At 41.1% G+C, this 18935-nt stretch overlaps 1 protein-coding gene across 5 annotated transcripts in view; it reads left to right on the plus strand.

Annotated features, from left to right (window-relative positions):
* DMXL1 (Dmx like 1) overlaps nt 1-18935 on the plus strand; it is a 148637-nt gene that overhangs the window by 120917 nt on the left and 8785 nt on the right. For 3 of the 5 annotated variants that reach the window (XM_065406804.1, XM_065406805.1, XM_065406806.1), the window contains 9 exons: nt 891-1008; nt 5959-6045; nt 10078-10199; nt 10335-10476; nt 12658-12718; nt 13159-13286; nt 14147-14239; nt 14688-14779; nt 15897-15949. In XM_065406804.1, coding sequence (XP_065262876.1) covers nt 891-1008; nt 5959-6045; nt 10078-10199; nt 10335-10476; nt 12658-12718; nt 13159-13286; nt 14147-14239; nt 14688-14779; nt 15897-15949 — 896 coding nt within the window. Of the gene's footprint in view, nt 1-890; nt 1009-3617; nt 3681-5958; nt 6046-10077; nt 10200-10334; nt 10477-12657; nt 12719-13158; nt 13287-14146; nt 14240-14687; nt 14780-15896; nt 15950-18935 lie in introns of all 5 variants that reach the window. The other 2 variants (XM_065406803.1, XM_065406807.1) reach the window with 1 other exon arrangement.

The raw sequence follows: 18935 nt of genomic DNA on the forward strand, positions 1-18935 counted from the left end.
TGAGTTTGCCCTGCATAAGCTTTATGCAGGGTAAAACGGATTTATTTGGGTTTAGACCCCATTGGGAGTTGGGCATCTGAGTGCTAAAGACAAGCACACTTCTGTGAGCTGTTTTCAGGTAAACTTGCAGCTTTGGGACAAGTGATTCAGACCCTGGGTCTGTGTTGGAGCAGACAGGAGTGTCTGGCTCAGCAAGACAGGGTGCTGGAGTCCTGAGCTGGCAGGGAAAACAGGAGCAGGGGTAGTCTTTGCACATAGGGTGGCAGTTCCCAAGGGGGTTTCTGTGATCCAACCCGTCACAGGTATTTTTATTGTTTTTTTTCTTCACTGTTTACCTTAAACATAGTTTAGTTTCTTTAGGGGGAAACAATTATTCTAAGCCTCCACTGTGATAAGGAGTAATTCCTATGCTTCATTATCCCCATACAGCTACGTTTTCACTTTCAGTATTTGTTGGTATTATCTGTGTTTATCTGCTCCTAGCATATTGGTCAATAACTTAAATTTCCTCCCCCATCAGGGAAAGGATGCATTAAGGAAACTTCAAAATGTAAGCTGTTAATTGAAGTTGGAGTCTAACTGTGGCTAGGTGTTTTCAGAGGTCTCAGAAAAGTATATTGTATATCATAATATACTGTGCCATTTATACTGAAATCTTGAGCATTCTGTTAATTGTTAAATATATAATTATATGTACTTCGCTAATTGACACAGGAAGTGATATCTGTGGCTGACTCAACTCTGGATTTCCACATTTTCAATTTGTCACAACCTGAACATTTCCTTTTTACAGCATTTTATTTGGTATGAGTTGTATGCTAATAATAGTTTGAATCTCTTATGATTACCAGCATAAATAAACACATACTTATTTTAACTTTTATCTATAGATCTAACAGTCATGTTGCACTGTCTGTGAAGAGGCTTTGGCAGTACTTGGTTAAACAAGAGGAAGTCCAGGAAACCTTCATCAGAAATATATTTACAAAGAAAAGATGCCTAAATGAGGTCTGTATAGTACACAAAGTATATACAATTATGTTAATTAAGAGCCTGGATTTAAGGTAAAACATATGTAAGCTGGCTTACTTGCTTTCTACAGCACAAATTTGTGGACAACAGGTTTGGTGTTTGGGGGCTGTCCCTAGATACCAAATCTCATGGGTTGAAAAATTTTGCTGCATTTTGGGTGTTACCTTGGTATAAGTCCCACAGCTCAACTCAAAACAAAAAGTAAATGGCCACCTTTGAATTGTATGAAAAGCCTTGCATTGCTGGAAATTTTGGCCTAAGATGGTAATAAGAGTTACCTCAAAAGTCTTACAGTTTGTAAATAGTAATAATAATAATAATTAATAAAAAAGTATACACCCACAAGATTCCAATTTGCAACCTAGTCAGTCATAACCTTCAAAATTGAGTCTTTCCGTACCAGTTTATCTTGTGCATCCCACTGAATCCTACCTCCTTGCCTTATAGTTCTGAAAAACATCAAAATAAATTCAGCACCTATTTACAGTGCCAGTGATAGTACTCGAATAAGGTTCTCTATCCACACCCTGGCTTTCTAGGCCACATGCTCTTAAATCGCACTTTTAAAAAGTTGTAGCTCTTTCTCCTTTTTTCCTTGGGTGCTCCATCATTGCTCCTTGCTTATAGTTATTTACTGTACTGTTTTATTGGTGATAGCACTCACTATCTGCTGTCTAGCCCCTACCACATAAACTTACCATTTATCCCCTGCTATGGAACTCCATAAGGCAGCCCTGCCAAAAGTAAATGGTAGGGTCATTCAGGGCCGCCCAGAGGGGGGGGAGGGGGCGGCAAGTGGGGCAATTTGCCCCCACGAGAGTTTTTCGGGGGCCCTGGAGCAGGGTCCTTCACTCGCTTTGGGAGCCCCGGAAAACTCTCGTGGAGCCCGGGCCCCTGGAGCTTCTTCTGCTCCGGGTCTTCGGCGGCAATTCGGCGGCGGGGTCCTTCCGCTTCGGGACCCGTCGCCGAAGTGCCCTGAAGACCCGCGGCGGGGGGTCCTCCCGCCCCGGGACCTGCCGCCTGAATCCTCTGGGCGGCCCTGGGGTCATTTGAGATTGTAATTGAACATGGCAACACTCTAATAGAGAGAACTCACATGTAATCAATAGCTTAAACTACTATGTGTGCCAAGCACCAGCCACTAGAACTCAGAACAGCACAGTACTCTAGGAAATCTTTGTATTGGTTTAGAAAGAGCTGCCCCCTGAATTAATGTTATTTTAAAACCATCAGTGCTTTAAGTACATCTCTACTTCCACACAGAGGACAGGGTATTAATCTTTTTTAGAAGTTACCATTTGTTACACTTCTTAGTAATTCAGTGCAGTTTTTTTTAATGTGCTGCTTTTGTTCCTCTTCCACATGTTTTTTCTTTTCCTGTCACTCTTTCTATTACCTTTCTCCATTTTCCTTTTAATTCTCTTTCCGAGAATTAAAAACAGCAGAGTTTTAAAAACTAATCCCATGTTGCTGAAAGGTGGTTTTGTTTTTCTAGGTTGCCTCCACTTAATCCTCAGGTTTTATATTCTGCTTCTGCTTGATTATGGCTCCATTTGGGCTGAATCTCTGGAGTGTATACTTCATGTCAGTTATTGAAATGACTAGTGTCAGAGAGATACTGCTGTTTCAGAGAATCAGACAGGAGGATTTGATGAGAGCAATGGAACACCTGTAGGACAATCAAGATAGTTGTCAGGTGAACAGAATTCTAGTATACATGAATTTGCACTAAATGTGGAGTGATTGCGTTCTTCAGTATTCCATAAAAGATAATGTTTAAATAACACGTATGTGTGTTTATGTGAAAGAGAGTAGTCATTTATGTACAGGATGTTGGCAGTATTTGAGTATTCTTACTGGTATAAAATAGTTTTGAGGCAACATGGTAGATCCAGACTTTGACTACAAGCTTGTTTCTTCCTCATGAGCTGAAAGTCTGTTGCAACATTTTGAGTTATCCACTATGACCAATACATGGTACAGTGTTGTCACATTCCTGAGGAAGCCCTAATCTGTTCTCCTCAGCTGTGAGGAGGATAATGGCAGTGCAGGAACAGAGGGAGATGGAGGAGGGACAGACATCTAATTTCTGACAAAAATTCTTAATTTAATTAATGCATCTCTGGTGGTATACTGCACCTGCTGTGTGCCTTAAGTGCTTGTGAAGCAATATCACTAGTTTAGATTTGCTAGTTGTGTCCTTACTTTAAAATGACTTTACTTTGACTACTGTGGGATTTCCTGTTGTCATTGCTAGTACATTCAACATCAATGTGTCATATTGGTAAGTTCTAAGTTTTATACAGAAAATTGACTGCTAAAGTAGATGAAACACTGTGATACACTACAGAATATAACCTTAAAAGTCATTTTTGCAGCAAATGTGTAGTTTAGGAAGAAAACTTGAGAATTAGACTATAAATGCTGAACAAAATATTTTTATGTAAGGATCTGTGCAATTCAGTGTGGAGTGTTTTAATTTTGTGTGTTGGAAAGATTAACATAGGAGTAAGGATTTCCTCAGTACCTTGCATGTTACATCTCATCTTTACTCTTTATCATGTGATTGTTCTTTCGTGGTGAAGTCATTAGAGGACCACAGTGAAACCATCAAAAATACTATGATGGAGGAGCCCATCTTCAATAAGGTACACAATGATAATTTTCACATGAAATTAGACGTATTCTTTCCCTAGGAAACACTTACTGTCTACAATCTTTAAACTGATATTCGCCTTTGTTAACCTGTTTACAGCTGTGCACAGTGTGGCGAGCTTAACTTTGCAAGAAGTCCAGCGGTTACATCAGTAATATTGTATAGGATGTAGTTCTGCAAATCAAGACTGATTCTAAAATAAATTCTCTGTGTCGTTATAGCTGCATTGAAACTTGAGTTAGAATACATAGCAGAATTAGTATATGGATTAATAATTTGCCAAATACTAATTCTGTGCTAATATTTTGCACTTTCATGACACTTAAAATTGTTTATAAGCACTTCAAAAACAGTTGACTGAACAGCCATCTGAGAGAAGTAAGTATTGCATTAGTATATTGTCCCATAAAAGCAGAATATGCTATTTTGTGCCTCAGTGCACCTCACCTTAAAAATATATGGATCTATGGAAAGTGTGCTATTTATCACCCAAATGAATCAGTGGAATGCACCCTGGTAACACCATGAAGTACACTTTCTGCCAAAATATTACGTAACTTCTGCATGGACCAGCAAATGAGGTTTAGATTCTAATCTCCACTGTACTGTAGTAGTGCCGTGTATTACCACGAGGTCACTGAACCAACCCTTTCATCATGCCTTTAAATTCATGATTGGGAGCACATCAAGAATAAACCTTTCATGTGGATTTTTTCTATTTAAGATAACTCTGTTTTGTATATTTCAGTAAGAGTTGAAGAATAGACTTGTTTTTTTTTTCATACCTTCAAGGCTGTTTTAGCTTTATTTAAAAGGTGACCTCTGCAAAATGACCAAACTCCAAGTGGCATCTTTTGTCTTCCAAACATATACTGCACCAGATATTTAAAATATAACTACAGGTGTAACATAAGCAGTGCAAGTATCTTCTCAGTATACAGTAGGAAAGGAAAATGCAGACTGTTTTTACTGCAGCGCATATGAAAATCCTAAACTTAGTATCTGGTTAACTGTGTCACATTTACTGTAACAGTGGAGGTAGAGGAGAAGCAAAGATAAGCACAGACTCTGGAAAAACTAGCTAATTAAAACAATAAAATACCAGTACTCTTTTGAAAGCTTAGGATTTATGAGAGTAAAAGGAGAAGGGAAGCTTCTACATACACTGTTCCAAGGAGTTGGATACCACATGGTACTAGCGACCCCATCTCTGCATTTGTTTAACAGGGACTAGTACAATGCTGAATGAGGCCTTTATGCCTTCGAGACTGGTAAAGACTTCAGATTTGATAACTGAGATAGAGAAGCCAGAAAACAGCAGTTGTGGAACCTTGCACTTGTTATATTTTGGAGCACTTACCCAATTCAAGTTTGAAATACAGGTCCTAATTTCTCTGTCCTCATTGATGTTTAGTAGCACTTCATGACCTCATTATAGTGGTAATGGTTTTGTTCCCATGGGAATTTCTCAATTTTATCAGTGCCGTCACAGGATCCTCTTTGGAATCTTGCAGTACCCTGACAAATGGCTAAAATACTTCGTAAAGTGATTTCTGCTTTAGAATTGAATGCAGATCAGTCAAAAGAGTCAAATACTACCTTAGATAGCAAAGATTTAGCTTTGGAATGAAGTTTTTTCTATCAGCTGCTTCAATTTGTGTATTTTTGCAATGTGAAAAAGTGCAAGACAGCCCAGCAGATTTGTATAGTTGAATGGATGGCAGGTGGGCAAAATAAGACAGAAATTTCAAATTATTCCTCTGCACTAGATCTTGCACGTGCAGTCCCTTGGCCAATCTCATCTACTTCAGTGCTGAAATACGAAGAAGTAAGTTGCATCAAATATTCACAAGGCCCTTATGGATCTCTTGTGATCCTTAGTAAAAAATTAAGTGTAAACATAATGAAGTGCCTGATGTTTTTTTAGCAACATCCTCATGTACGTGTGCAGTCCATATCCTTCTCCAGCATTTCAAGGAAGGTAATGGGGTACAAAAGTGTGATTGAGATGAGAACTTGTAGAATCCCCCAAAATGGCAATCTTGATACAATAAAAAGAAGCCAAACCTATTAATACTTAAAACATTTAATTTTCCCAGTAGACTCAATTAAGGATCCTACTTAGCATATACCATATTATGTTTGCTATTGAGACATTTATGTAATAATCATATATGGTCTAGTATTTGGCCTTTATGCTTGCAATATGAATTAAAAGTTGAACAAAGCCTTGTACTTACAGAAATATGGGTTTTATTTCCTAAATACAGATAGAAGCAGATCTGGGATATCCAGGAGGTAAAGCAAGAATTATTCATAAAGAATCTGACATCATTACTGCTTTTGCAGTCAATAAAGTGAGTATAAAGAAAAGGTAACTTTGTGTTTTAAAATAGACTGGACATATTTCATTACATAATACTTCAGACTATTCTTATAGATAGTACTCTTACTGTGTAAGAATATATCACACTTGCCAGCAGTTTGAATATGGCTTGAACTGTCCCCATGTTCCTTCCTCTGCCCTCCTCCCTGTCGCTAGAGGTTAAACTTGCAGCAGCTCCCTTCCTTGCTGCACTCAGTGCTCCCACTCCTGGTTCTTCGTGCCTTACTGAACAAAACATAACAGCCATACTGGGTCAGACCAGTGGTCCATCTAGCCCAGTATTCTGTCTTCCGACCATAGCTGGTGCCAGATGCTTCTGAGGGAATTCACAGAACGGGGCAATTTGGTGTTGCTAGTCTCTGTTTGCCAGAAGCTGGGAATGGGCGACAGGGGATGGATCACTTCATGATTACCTGTTCTGTTCATTCCATCTGAAGCACCTGGGATTGGCCACTTACACTTTTGGCTTCCACAACACCCTCTAGCAATGAGTTCCACAGGTGACTGTGTGAAGAAGTACTTACTTTTGGTTGTTTTAAACTTGCTGCCTATTAATTTCATTGAGTGACCCTTGGTTCATGTGTTGTGTGAAGGTGTAAATAACACTTTGTTATTCACTTTCTCCACACTATTCAAGATGTTGTAGACCAGGGGTGGACAAACTATGGCCCGGGGGCCGCATCTGGCCCTTCAGACGTTTTAATCTGGCCCTAGAGCTCCTGCCGGGGAGCGGGGTCCAGGGCTTTCCCCGCTCCACAGGTGCCATGGCTCCACACAGCTCCCGGAAGCAGCAGCATGTTCCCTCTCCAGTTTCTATGTGTAGGGGCAGCCAGGGGGCTCTGCCCACACCCCAAGCGCCGCCTCCGCAGCTCCCATTGGTCGGCAAACAAGACCAGTGAGAGCTGCAGGGGCGGTACCTGCGGACAGGGCAGCGTGCAGAGCTGCCTGGCCGTGCCTCTGCAAAGCAGGGACATGCCACTGCTTCCGGGAGCTGCTTGAGGTAAGCGCTGCCTGGAGCCTGTGCCCCATATCCCCTCCAGCACCACAACCCTCTGCCCCAGCCCTGACCATCCTTCTGCCCTCTGAACTCCTTGGTCCCACCCTCCTGCACCCCAGAGCCTGCCCCCCCAGCCAGAGCCCTCACCCTCCCACACCGTAAACTCCTAATTTCTGGCCCCATCCCAGAGCCCGCACCCCCAGTCGAAGCCCTCACCCCCTCCCACACTCCAACCACCAATTTCGTGAGCGTTCATGGCCCACCATACAATTTCCATACCTAGATGTGGCCCTCAGGGCAAAAAGTTTGCCCACCCTTGTTGTAGACTCACCCCTCAGTCATCTCTTTTCCAAGCCGAACAGTCTGTCTTTCTAACTTCTCTTCATATGGAAGCTTTTCCATAGCCTTAGTCATTTTTGTTGCCCTTCTCTGTACTTTTTCCAATACTAATATATCTTTTTTTGAGACGAGGCGACCAGAACTGCACACAAAATTCAAGGTGTGGACCTACTATGCATTTATATAGTGGCATTATGATATTTTCTGTTTTATTATCTATCCCTTTCCTTAGGCTCTACTGTGTCCCTGAAAATCTCATCTGTGTAACTCTGTCTCCCATAGCTCCTTCAGTTGAGCCACTCTAATCTCAGGGGCCCATACTTGGTCTCTGAGGGCCATGACTTGCTTGCATCGAATGCACAGATATGCCATCGGGCCACAAGACAGATAATCTTACACGCTTCATTCAGTGCAATAAACTGGATAGCCCCCTCTCTCCTGCTGGACTTCTGCCTGCATTATTTCTACTCTTGCACTGGATTGTGTGTGTGTGTTGACAGGGGTGTTATTGGCCTAAGTTTAGAGAATGTTTGTTAGGTGTAGCTGGCTCTCATGCTCCTCCTCTGAGCTCCCCCCACAAAATTTCCTTGTTTGCTGCTCCTGTTTGCTACCTCTTCTGGTCGCTTATAAACTGATTTTTTAAACCTCTATTCTCCCTAAATTAGTCCTGCCTCCCGACAAAGGAATCAAAAAGGGATTAAGGATAAAAGGATAGCAGGCTAGAGCCTTGTTAGGAAGCTGTCAGCTGTGCCTGGCAGGCTTCTAGGCTCCGTAAACAGCCCACCCCAACAAACTCAGCCCAAGAGTCACGTAGTTGCTCCTGTTGCTCTTTGTTCACCCAAAGAACTCCCTTTCTAAACTCCCCTCTTTGCTGCTCCTGGTCGCTAGCACAGAGGAGCAGCAGTTGGAGAGAGGAAGAGATGGGTGCTTTACTTTTCCACTGACCCTCAGCATCAGCATCCCCCCTCAGGCAAGAGGAAGGGAGGAGTTATAGTGGGGAAAAGATGGAGGAATGATGGTCTTCTCTGGGTCTAACCACATAATTCTCTGCTGCAGTGGTATTCAGCTACATTTTCTGGGGGATTGAATAAGGTAATGTCCAAATTTTGGCAGGCCAAAGGGCTCTCAAGGTGTTTGCTCTCCAGTGAGCCTGCCACTGGCCAGGGATCACAACCTTTCAAGAGTGGTGTGCTAGATTGTATTTATTAATTACAAAATAAAAGCTTAAGCATGCCAGTAGACAATATTCAATGAAATCTTGCAAATAACTATACTAATACACTGTAATGCTAGTTAAACAGCATACTATTAATATTAAAACTTTTAAATTAATATTAGAATTTAAAGAAATAAATGGACATCTAATTTTCCTTTCTTATTGCCTGAAATTTTGACACTCGCTTGCACCATCTTCTCTTCTCCCCTCCCCTCCTGCCCCCCCCCCAAAACTTGACTACATGATGTGTGTGTAAACTAATGAAGCAATCAATAATTGATGTGCTTTTATGTTGCATAAGCTTCTGATTAAGTGCCTGATTAAAAGTGTACTTCTGCAAGTGGAAATGTATCAACAATCTAGTTCCAGTATGTTTAAATATAAATGAAAAGTTTCTAAATTAAATACATGGCATGACAGTAAACAGCGGAAAAATAAACTGAAGTGCATCGTCTCAGCTCCCATCAATTCAGCCCCCAGTCCTCATCTGCCCAGCCCAACAAGCTCCCAACCGCTGATAAACTCTGGCTTCTACAGCCTCACTTCTGCTTCTGCTGGGGTTCTTCACCTCTCCTTTCCCAGGCCACGGGGACTGTATGGGGTCCCTCTTCCCCGTCAAGGCAGGGGTGCCAATTCCAAGTGTTCTTCACTCTCCTCCCCCTTCCCAGGTTGGGTTTTACAGGGAGGGAGGTGGGAGGAGCGGACGAGCCATCTCTGCTCACAGGAGAGGTGGGGGGAAGGAAAATGGAGTTGCCCTGAGCTGTAGAGCTCTTTCTGCTCCTCCCGCTTTCCCAGTAAGAATTGGCTGCAGCCTGCTCAGTTTGAGGGGAAATGGGGAGACCTCTGCTGCTTCCTGAGAAGCTCTGGCTGCTGCTTCCCAATAGGCATGAAGGGACAGCTAATGCTCGGTGATGGGTGAAATGGAATGTCCTCATGGGCTGGATCTGGGCCACAGGCTGCCAATTGAAGAATAGAGCTCTACTGTATAGAGAGAAGGGGGTGGGAGGACGAGAGAATGTGAGAGCGCTTTTGTGTTCACTCCGATACATCTGCAAGGCACTCAGCTATAAATGTTGCTGTATAAGAACTTAAATCAATAACCTGTTTAACCTTCCCACAAGGAGACAGGTAAGAAGGAACTCAAGCTTCCTGGGAGGAAGGGGCTTATAAATACAGTAACATGAATGTGTAATTTTGCCTGGCAAGCATAAGGGGACAAACTTTCGAAGAGATTTCGGCTCCATCACTGCAACTTTTTGTACACAGTTGTAGACCCAGTAGAATGTAGACACCTGTATGATATGCGCACACACAAATGTGGGCACCTGCAAATTGGCTAGCTAGATGTTTGTCTACAAATAATTGTACCAGCAAAAGGACAACAGTAAAATTAAAGATCCATTCTGGGAAACTGTTGTTTTTAAATTCATTCTTTTGTAACTGTTCTTCAGGCAAACAGGAACTGCATTGCAATAGCTTCCAGCCATGACATTCAAGAACTAGATGTTTCTGGGATTCTAGCTACACAAATCTACACCTGGGTTGATGATGACACAGAAGTGGAGGCTAAAGGGTATATTTATTCCATTTTTATTCGAGTAGCTCTTGCAATTTGGTTATGGTTCTACCAACTAATCCATAGTAATTCAATGCTTTATTTCAAAAATCTGTCTAATCAGCACTCTGGTTACTAATGTTGCATTTATAGGTCTGATGACTTCTTGGTTATACATGCTCGTGATGACCTGGCAAATGTTCAGGGTACTACACCTTATACACACAGCAATCCTGGCACCCCTATCAACATGCCTTGGCTTGGTAGTACACAGACTGGGAGAGGTGCATCTGTGGTAAGTCACTTATCAGAGAATAACATTTTAATATCTCTAGTGCTTTAAGGTTTGTGTGCCTTTCATAGTTACTGGATTACGCTTGCACAGAGTGAAGGAGGAGCAGAAAGTGCTCTACAGCTCAGGGCAGCACAGAGTGCATACTGCTGCATCTCCCTCATCCACTTCCTCAGAATGCTGATGGGTTAATGTACTATACTGATTTCAGATGTACTAACTAGGCAAAAAAGTGTCTTAGTTCACATATACTTAAATGGTTTGACTATGCAAAAGATGAAAGAAGCATATATTCAGAGTGAAATAGGAGACCTGAACAAAAACTCCACATTCAGGTTCAAATAAAAGTCTGCAGCTTAAATTTCTCTCTAATGAGCTGAATCTCAACACTGAATCTGAACATTCTAAAATGTGGATAAGTTTGGATATGGATCAAGAATTTTAACACCTGCATTCAGGAGTGTTTTGATCCAAGGTTTTGAGGTAGCCTGTTAGTGTCTGGATCTGGAGTTCAGAGTAGATCTTGGGGTTTTGATTTAGGCCCTCTTTATTCCAGGCTGACCTTAGTTTAAAACAAACAAGATACTTTACTAACTCATACAGTACTTTAAAGTGACGTATTATATGGGGTGTGTGTGTGTGTGTGTGTGTGATTCTACAGTGATCCCTTCAGTCTATGTAGGAGTGGTATCACTAAGCTTTAAAAATAGTTCTGTCTAGCCCATCTCACTTTGCAGGATGGCAGGCTGTGAGGGTTGGGTGCATGGATTAAACTTGGGGGAGGAGGGAATAGAGATTCTAGGATTTGTGGGGGAAATGCATAGGCCAACTGAAAAATTACCAGATAACACATGAATTTACAACTATGTACCAAATTGGTATAAACTGGCAATGTTTTATCTTGTAAATTGCCAGGCAGCCTAATTCTGTATCAATAGTCATAGTTATCTACTTTTTAGTAAATGCTGCAATGTTATGCAGTCTCTACAGAAAGTTTTAGTTTAATAACCTCTTTCAGGCTTACAAGAATGATAAGACATGGAGTCTTTCACCTCCAAGCTCACTGGTTGAGATCTGTCCCATAGGTAGTAACAATCAAATGTGACTTCCATTTGACTGTTTGGCTTTTCTGAAATACATTGATGCCAGTGCACCCAGTTAAAACATTCAGATATCCACCATCACACAGGGTAGCAATTATGTCTTACTAATAGTTTAATGCTGAGCTCCAACAAACATTCATCTCCACAAGCCTGTGCACCAGGAGTTTGTGTGTTCGGAGAGGCAATCTTGAGTATCCTTTTTCAGGACCCCTTTTTAAAATACAAAACCCTGGCAATTCGATATTTGGTACATTCCAAATGCCAAAGTGCTCTTCCAGAAGTATTTTATGAACCCCAGAGAAGACAGCAGAGAGGTGTGTACTCCATTAGAGGCAGGGAAATAATGTGAACGTTTCCTTCATTTTCATGGCAGAATGTATAGCAAGGGACTCCCAGGAGTCTGCAAGATCTCCCATCAGCACATCACTTGGCAGAGAGGCAAAGGACTGAAATGGCATGGTAGTGTATTTAGGAGCACAAGTCAATGGGCTTATGCTTCTAAATCCCTCAGGTGTCTTTTTTGAAAATCTCCCTTTTTTTTTTTAAATCGGGAGCTAACTATATTACTTGTTCTCCAGCGGAGGGCCACAAATTACACTGTCCAATTCTTTTTCAACCTATAATTATAAAATGACTAAGTAGAAACGAAAGCCAATATATTCCCTCCTAGTATTTTTTTTTATCTTTGTTTACCTCTTTTTTTACATGCTTCTGCCTCTCTTGCTTACCTTATATTATTCAGGAATATTCCAATAAATTTAATGGAATCAGAAAGGGATTGGCAAGAAAAGAGGTACGATTGCAGGCAAAGGAGGGTTTATATTTAGATCTTTAAATCTAAGCAGCATAAAGCTTACATATATCTGGGTTTATAAAAATTCTGTTCATTAAAATCTGCATTAGTGTTGGGAGAAACTTCAGCTTCCATTCACTTTCACGCACATTTTTAAAAGTGGTATTGCCTTTGTTTTCAGTGGGAATTTAAAAAAGGAAACCAGTCATTTCCCATAACTAATTTAATCCAATAGGGTTTTAATTAGTTGTGTAGTTTAACTCTTTGATTATCTTTTATATTGAACAGCTGATCAAGAAGGCTATTAATAATGTCAGAAGAATGGCTTCCCATCCAACTCTACCTTATTGTAAGTTCATTGTATTAACAGATATTATTGTTTTTACAGTACTTTCATAACTATCCTTGTTTCCCAGTATGTATTACTAATTTATAACAGCAAAAGTATATTAAAGATTTTAGAAAACACATATATTGTGTGAACCTTCTATATAATGAAACCATCGCTCTTTTAAAAAAGTTGGGGAAGGATGGGCCTTCAAAAGCTATTTTACTTGTACCAAATTCCTGTTTCACCTACAATATGCAGTAAAACAACAAAAGAGCAGACAGACTGGGGCCCTAGTCTGTTTAGGACCTCTAGGCGTTACTATAGGACTGCTAAAAGACCATAGGAAACTTAAACTTTATTTGTCAGATTATTTTTTCCCTTAGATGAAGCTTGGATTTTCTATTCAAATAGTAGAACATATGTGGAATGAGTTATTAAAATATATTATTCTATTACAGACTTGACGGGTGCTCAAGATGGTAGTGTGAGAATGTTTGAATGGGGCCATTCACAACAAATTACATGTTTCCGCTCTGGTGGCAACTCAAGGATAACACGAATGAGATTCAATCACCAAGGAAATAAGGTATTATACAGAAATCCTCTCTACCTACTTACTGTTTTTTTGCAAAACAGTATAAACAGCTCTTCTTTGTTGGTTCACTATGTCAATAAATAACACTGTATTCAAACATAATCGGGGCCGGTGCTACCATTAAGGCAAACTAGGCGGTTGCCTAGGGCGCCAAGATTTGGGGGTGCCAAAAAGCGGTGCCCCCAGTGTTTTTTTTTTTTTTTTTTTTAAAGCGTTCCTGGGCTGGGCTGCCGGCGGTGCGCTGACGCGTACGGCTCAGACTCCCTCTCCAAGCGCAGCGGCCACTCCACTTCTCCCTTCTCCCAGGCTTGCGGCACCAATCAGCTGCATTAAAATATTCTCTTCAACAAGATTACGTTAATGCAAACTAGGAACCTTTTACTTTGCACCTGTAGAGTCCAGATGGGGGAGTAACAGCGCAGCATGTTGGTGTGCACTGCTATTGACAGCCCCAAACTGCAAGGCAGTGTAGACAAGCCCTTATGTCTATTAACAGAAGTCCTCAATTTAAAAAATATCCTTTCTGCTTTAGCTGCTGCTGCTCCTTTTCCATAACAATGACACACACAATAGAAATATCATGTGCATTGAAAATGCTGTAATCCAAGTTAGTTGGTGTGTTGCATCAAGGGAGTGTTGGATTTGGGTTTGATTCTGGTGCAGTTGCTTTCCAGAGTTAGACTAGGCACACAATACAAGTGTTTCTGGGAAGATAAAGTTTCTATTTAATATCTACTGGACTGAAGTGGTGGCAATATAATTTCTCTATCTTAAATATGCCTAGCAAAGTACACATGCATATGTATTATATTGTGTATTAAAAATATACATATACATTTTTCTCTCTTCAGTTCGGGATTGTTGATGCTGATGGATATATATGTTTATATCAAACAAACTGGAAGTGTTGCCCACTTACTGGAAGCACACCCAAACCATATCTGGTAAGCTAAAATGTAAACTTGCAGTGCATAAATTTGCTTTGTACTAGGTGGTCTCCTGGCAGCACCAGAAAAGTTAAGAATCCACTAGGATTTTTTTCAGCTAACCTTGTCTTGTTTCTATTTGGTTGAAATTTAGCAGACAGGTTCTCAATTCATAACCATATTTCTTAATTTGAAGAGAGAGAATGCAAAATAAGATCTAAAATGATTTGGTTATCTTTGGTTGCAAAGCAAATACCACTGGAGGTGTCAAACACTTTTGTTAAGAATGTAAGACTATTGGTAGACTAAGTATAGAGTTACAGTCTGAACTCTGAATTCCTTCACTTTTAGTTGATTGAAGAACAACCTTTAATGTACTTTTTATCTTTTAAATAAGCTTTCGTGCTAGTATAGAAGCTAGCTTTGTTACATGACTACTTCCTAACCGTGTACTGTCATTTTCCAGACGTGGCAGTGTCATAACAAAACAGCCAATGATTTTGTTTTCATCAGTTCCTCCTCTTTGATAGCCACAGCTGGACAGGCTACTGATAACAGGTAAAAACTTGATTCAAGATCATAGTTGGAGGCTAAGTATTCATAAATAATACTGTTTTTTAGTGTTTCTTGCTACTATGTAGTTTGGGATTTGGGCAGTTAAGATGATCACCTACCAACTTGTGATATGGTCGCATCAAATAGAACAGAAGTCCTTTCATTCCTCTTTACAAATGTTTTAGTAAGTGCTACCATTTTTATAGATTTGAGAGATTGTCCAGGCTTGGACTAGCTCAAAACTTGACCTTAAAACTTTTTTTAAACATGACCCTGATAGAGAAAACAAACCCAACATGTAGGCGACTCCAACCACAAGAGAAATTAAATTTATGTGAATCCTGTGCAAGAACAAAGATGAGTGGGTTGACTGTACAATATTCATGTGCTCATGTTATATGTATATTTATAATTCAGCAGTTCTCAACCAGCGGCCCATGGGCTGCATATGGCCCAATTAGCACACAGCTGCAGCCCAGCTCAGCTCAGCTGTGTGCTAAAGACCAGCCTGTGTGGTGGGGTCCAGGTTCTCGGCTGCCCAGTGTGGTGGGGTCCGGTCTGCTTAGCGTGGTTGAGTCGGGGCTGCCAGCCAACCCTGCATGGTGGGGGTCCGAGGTCAAGGCTGCCGGCCGCCCCCGCAGGGTCAGAGGCAGGCAGGGAGCTGGCTCCACACAGATCTGGGGTCAGGGCTGCTGCTGCTGCCCTGCCACCCAGCCCCCTGCAGCCAGGTAACACATTGTGGGCCGCATATGCAGCCCACAATGATAAATAAGTTGAGAACCACTGCTATAATTTAATAAAAATCTTAACTGGTGGTTAATTAGTCACATTTTTTTAGGATAAGAATAAGGCTTTGGAAGGATGGTAGCGGAGTTCTTTATAATAGAACACAGTAAACAAATGCAAGTAATGTTGAATGAGTGAGTAATTTTGGGTTTGTCAATCTGAACGTTCATTTTAATTCTACTAATGTATTTGAGCATAAAACAGTGTTGTGTGAAATGTTCAGATATTGGCTGCACTATTTCAAATATATAAAGTACCTACCTTTTCTCTTCAAACTGCATTAGTAGTTAAGTCAGTTAAATTAAAAAGTTCAACATATCTTTTTCTTTTACAGAAATATATGTTTGTGGGATACCTTAGTTGCACCTGCAAATAGTTTAGTGCATGGTAAGTAAAAACACAACAACAAATGTTGTACTTCAAGTTAATACTTTTAAATTATAAATAATTCTGGAATTTTCTTTTAAGATTTTTAAATTACTGTTTTTACTTAATTTTGATAGTCCATAGTCATAACTATTATCTATATCTTCATTAGTTGCAAAATATGTTTATAAACAGTCTTTCATCATAGTGTCTTTCTCCATAGTGTCTAAATAAATTATGAATGGTGCTTTAAAAAAATATTTATGTACTGGGGCAGGTCCTCAGCTGTTACAAATTATCATAGCTTCAATTATCATTGAAGTCATAGGACCTATTTCAGTTTACACCACCTAAGGATTTGCCTCTCTGTGTGGCAAGGTCTCTTAGTGACTTGACAGTAGAAGGTATCAGTACACAATTCCCTTGCTTTGTTTTTTCTTCAAGATGGATTTGGCAACTCCCTACTTATTGTTAAGGCTACGTTTTAGTCATGGGTATTTTTAGTAAAAGTTATGGACTGGTCATGGGCAGTAAACAAAAATTCATGGCCCGTGACCTGTCCATGACTTGTACTATATACCCCTAACTTAAACTTGGGTGCTCTGGGGCACGGAACAGCACGCAGCCCGGGAGCCCCGCTGCTGCTGGGGAGGAGGGCTGGCAGGCTTCCCAGAAGCAGCTACAGGTCCCTCGTCTCTGAGGCGGAGGCGCGGCCATGGGCCTCCGTGCACTGCCCCCACCCCAAGCACTGGCTCCGCAGCTCCCATTGGCTGGGAACCGCAGCCAATGGGAGCTGTGGGGGTGGCACCTGCAGGCAGAGGCAGTGCACAGAGCTGCCTGGCCACGCCTCCGCCTAGGAGATGAGGGACATGTTGCTGCTTCCAGGGAGCCCTTCCCTCCCCCCCCCACCCCCGAGGTAAGTGCTGCCCAGATCCCTGAGCCCCCTCCCCCTGCCGTGAGCCCCGTCCTGCACCCAAACTCCTGCTGCTACGGGAGGGGAGGGGGTCGCAGTAGCCCGAAACTGCCCCTGCAGCGGTGGGTGCGGCTGGCCCAGGGGCTGCCCGAGCTGCTCAGGCGGCCCCTGGGTCAGCTGCATCAGCTGCTGCAGAAGTCACAAAGGTCCCGGAAAGTCACAGAATCCGTGACAGACTTGCAGCCTTACTTATTGTGCATGGAATATCAAGATGATAGCTACTACTAGTCAGTGCACAGTGAACAGTGTGCATTATTGCCACACTTAGTAGGAACCACATGGCTTTTGAGATCATCGTATGGACTACAATTATCTCCACATCTGTTAGAAAACTACCTTCTTTGAGTAACCAGTTTCTTGTTGGTCCCTGAAGTAGTAGCTTAAGACAAGTTTGAATGTTTCAATGTAAATCACTATGAGTTTCCTTAAGAGATTGTAAGAGTTGAAAAACCTGCTACTGTGGATGTCAGTACAAACACCTGAGTACATGGACCTTGAGATCTGATCAATTCCTTAGGCCTACTCTACACAGGAAAACTACATCTTAATATGTTCTAACTAACACTCTGTCCAACTTAACTTAGCATTCAGTGATGATAAATTGTCGCCAACTACATACTAAACATGACAATCTGTGCAGAGTGTTTTATTATTTTATAATCTGTTAATTAATATTATGTAACTTCCCAATATAGAGAAGCCCAGAAAGCCAGCACAGTGGTCTCCAACTATGTATTTTGGTAAATTTTTGAAGTGCATTGCTACTCTGAATAGTGATTCTATAAAAGTTGCATTGTGGATATTTGTCAGTTTTTTGTATATCCAATTTGCTGAGCTTACTAGTACAAATTGTGGAGGAGTACCAAAGAATAACACAAGCATATAGAAACAAAATCAGAAAAGCTAAGGTGCAATTCAGTTTCTGCCTTAGCCTATCAAGGAAGATAAAAGGCAATAAGAAGAGGTTCTTTAACTGCATTGAGAGTAAGAGAAAGACGACGAAAGTGTAGGTTCTCTACTTAACTAGGAAAGAGAACTAATAACTGATGACATCAAGAAGACTGAAGTATTTAATGCCTGTTTGCTTCAGTCTTCACTAAGAAGGTTAATGGTGAGCACAATTAATATTGACAACAAAGAGGAAGGAACGCAAGTCAAAATAGGGAAAGTACAGGTTAAAGAATACGTAGATAACTTAGATGAATGTCATCAGGCCCTCCTGACTTGCATTCATCCTAGGAACTAGCTGAAGCAATCTTGAAACTGTTAGTATTTATCTTCGAGAACTCACAGAGGACAAGTGAGGTTCCAGAGGACTGGAAAAGGACAAAGCTTAGTACCTGTTGTTAAAAGGGGGAACAAAGAGGACCCAAGGGCTTATAGACCAGTCAGCCCAACTTTGATCCTTGGAAATATACTGGAACAAACTATTCAACTGTACACAACTACAAAATGATACTTATCAGCATGGATATGTCAGGAATAAATCATGCCAAACCAACCTAATTTCCTTCTTTGACAGGGCCTAGTGGATAGGGGGAGAAAAGATGTGATGTGTTGATTTTAGAAAGGCTTTTGACACCGGCCCACGTGGCACTCTTGTAAGCAGACTAGGGTAATGTGGTCTAGATGAAATTACTATAAAGTGGGTGCACAACTGATTGAAAGACAGTAGTTACCAATGATTTGCTGCAAAACTGGGAGGGTGTATTTAGTGGGGTCTCACATGGGTCAGTCCTGGCTCTGGTACTAGTCAATATTTTCATTAATGACTTGGATAATGGAGTGGTGAGTGTGCTTATGAAACTTGTGGATGACACAAAACTGGGAGGGTTTGGAGGGCAAAATTACAATTCAAAACAACCTTGACAAATTGGAGAATTTGATCTAAAATCAACATGATGAAATTCAATAAATATAAGTGCAAGTACTTCACTTAGGAAAGCAAAATCAAATGGACAACTACAAAATGGGGAACAACTGGCTAGACTGTAGTACTTCGGAAAATAAGTTGTCATAGTGGATCACAACATG

Source organism: Emys orbicularis, chromosome 6 (genome assembly GCF_028017835.1).
Source record: "Emys orbicularis isolate rEmyOrb1 chromosome 6, rEmyOrb1.hap1, whole genome shotgun sequence".
Lineage (NCBI taxonomy): Eukaryota > Metazoa > Chordata > Testudines > Emydidae > Emys > Emys orbicularis.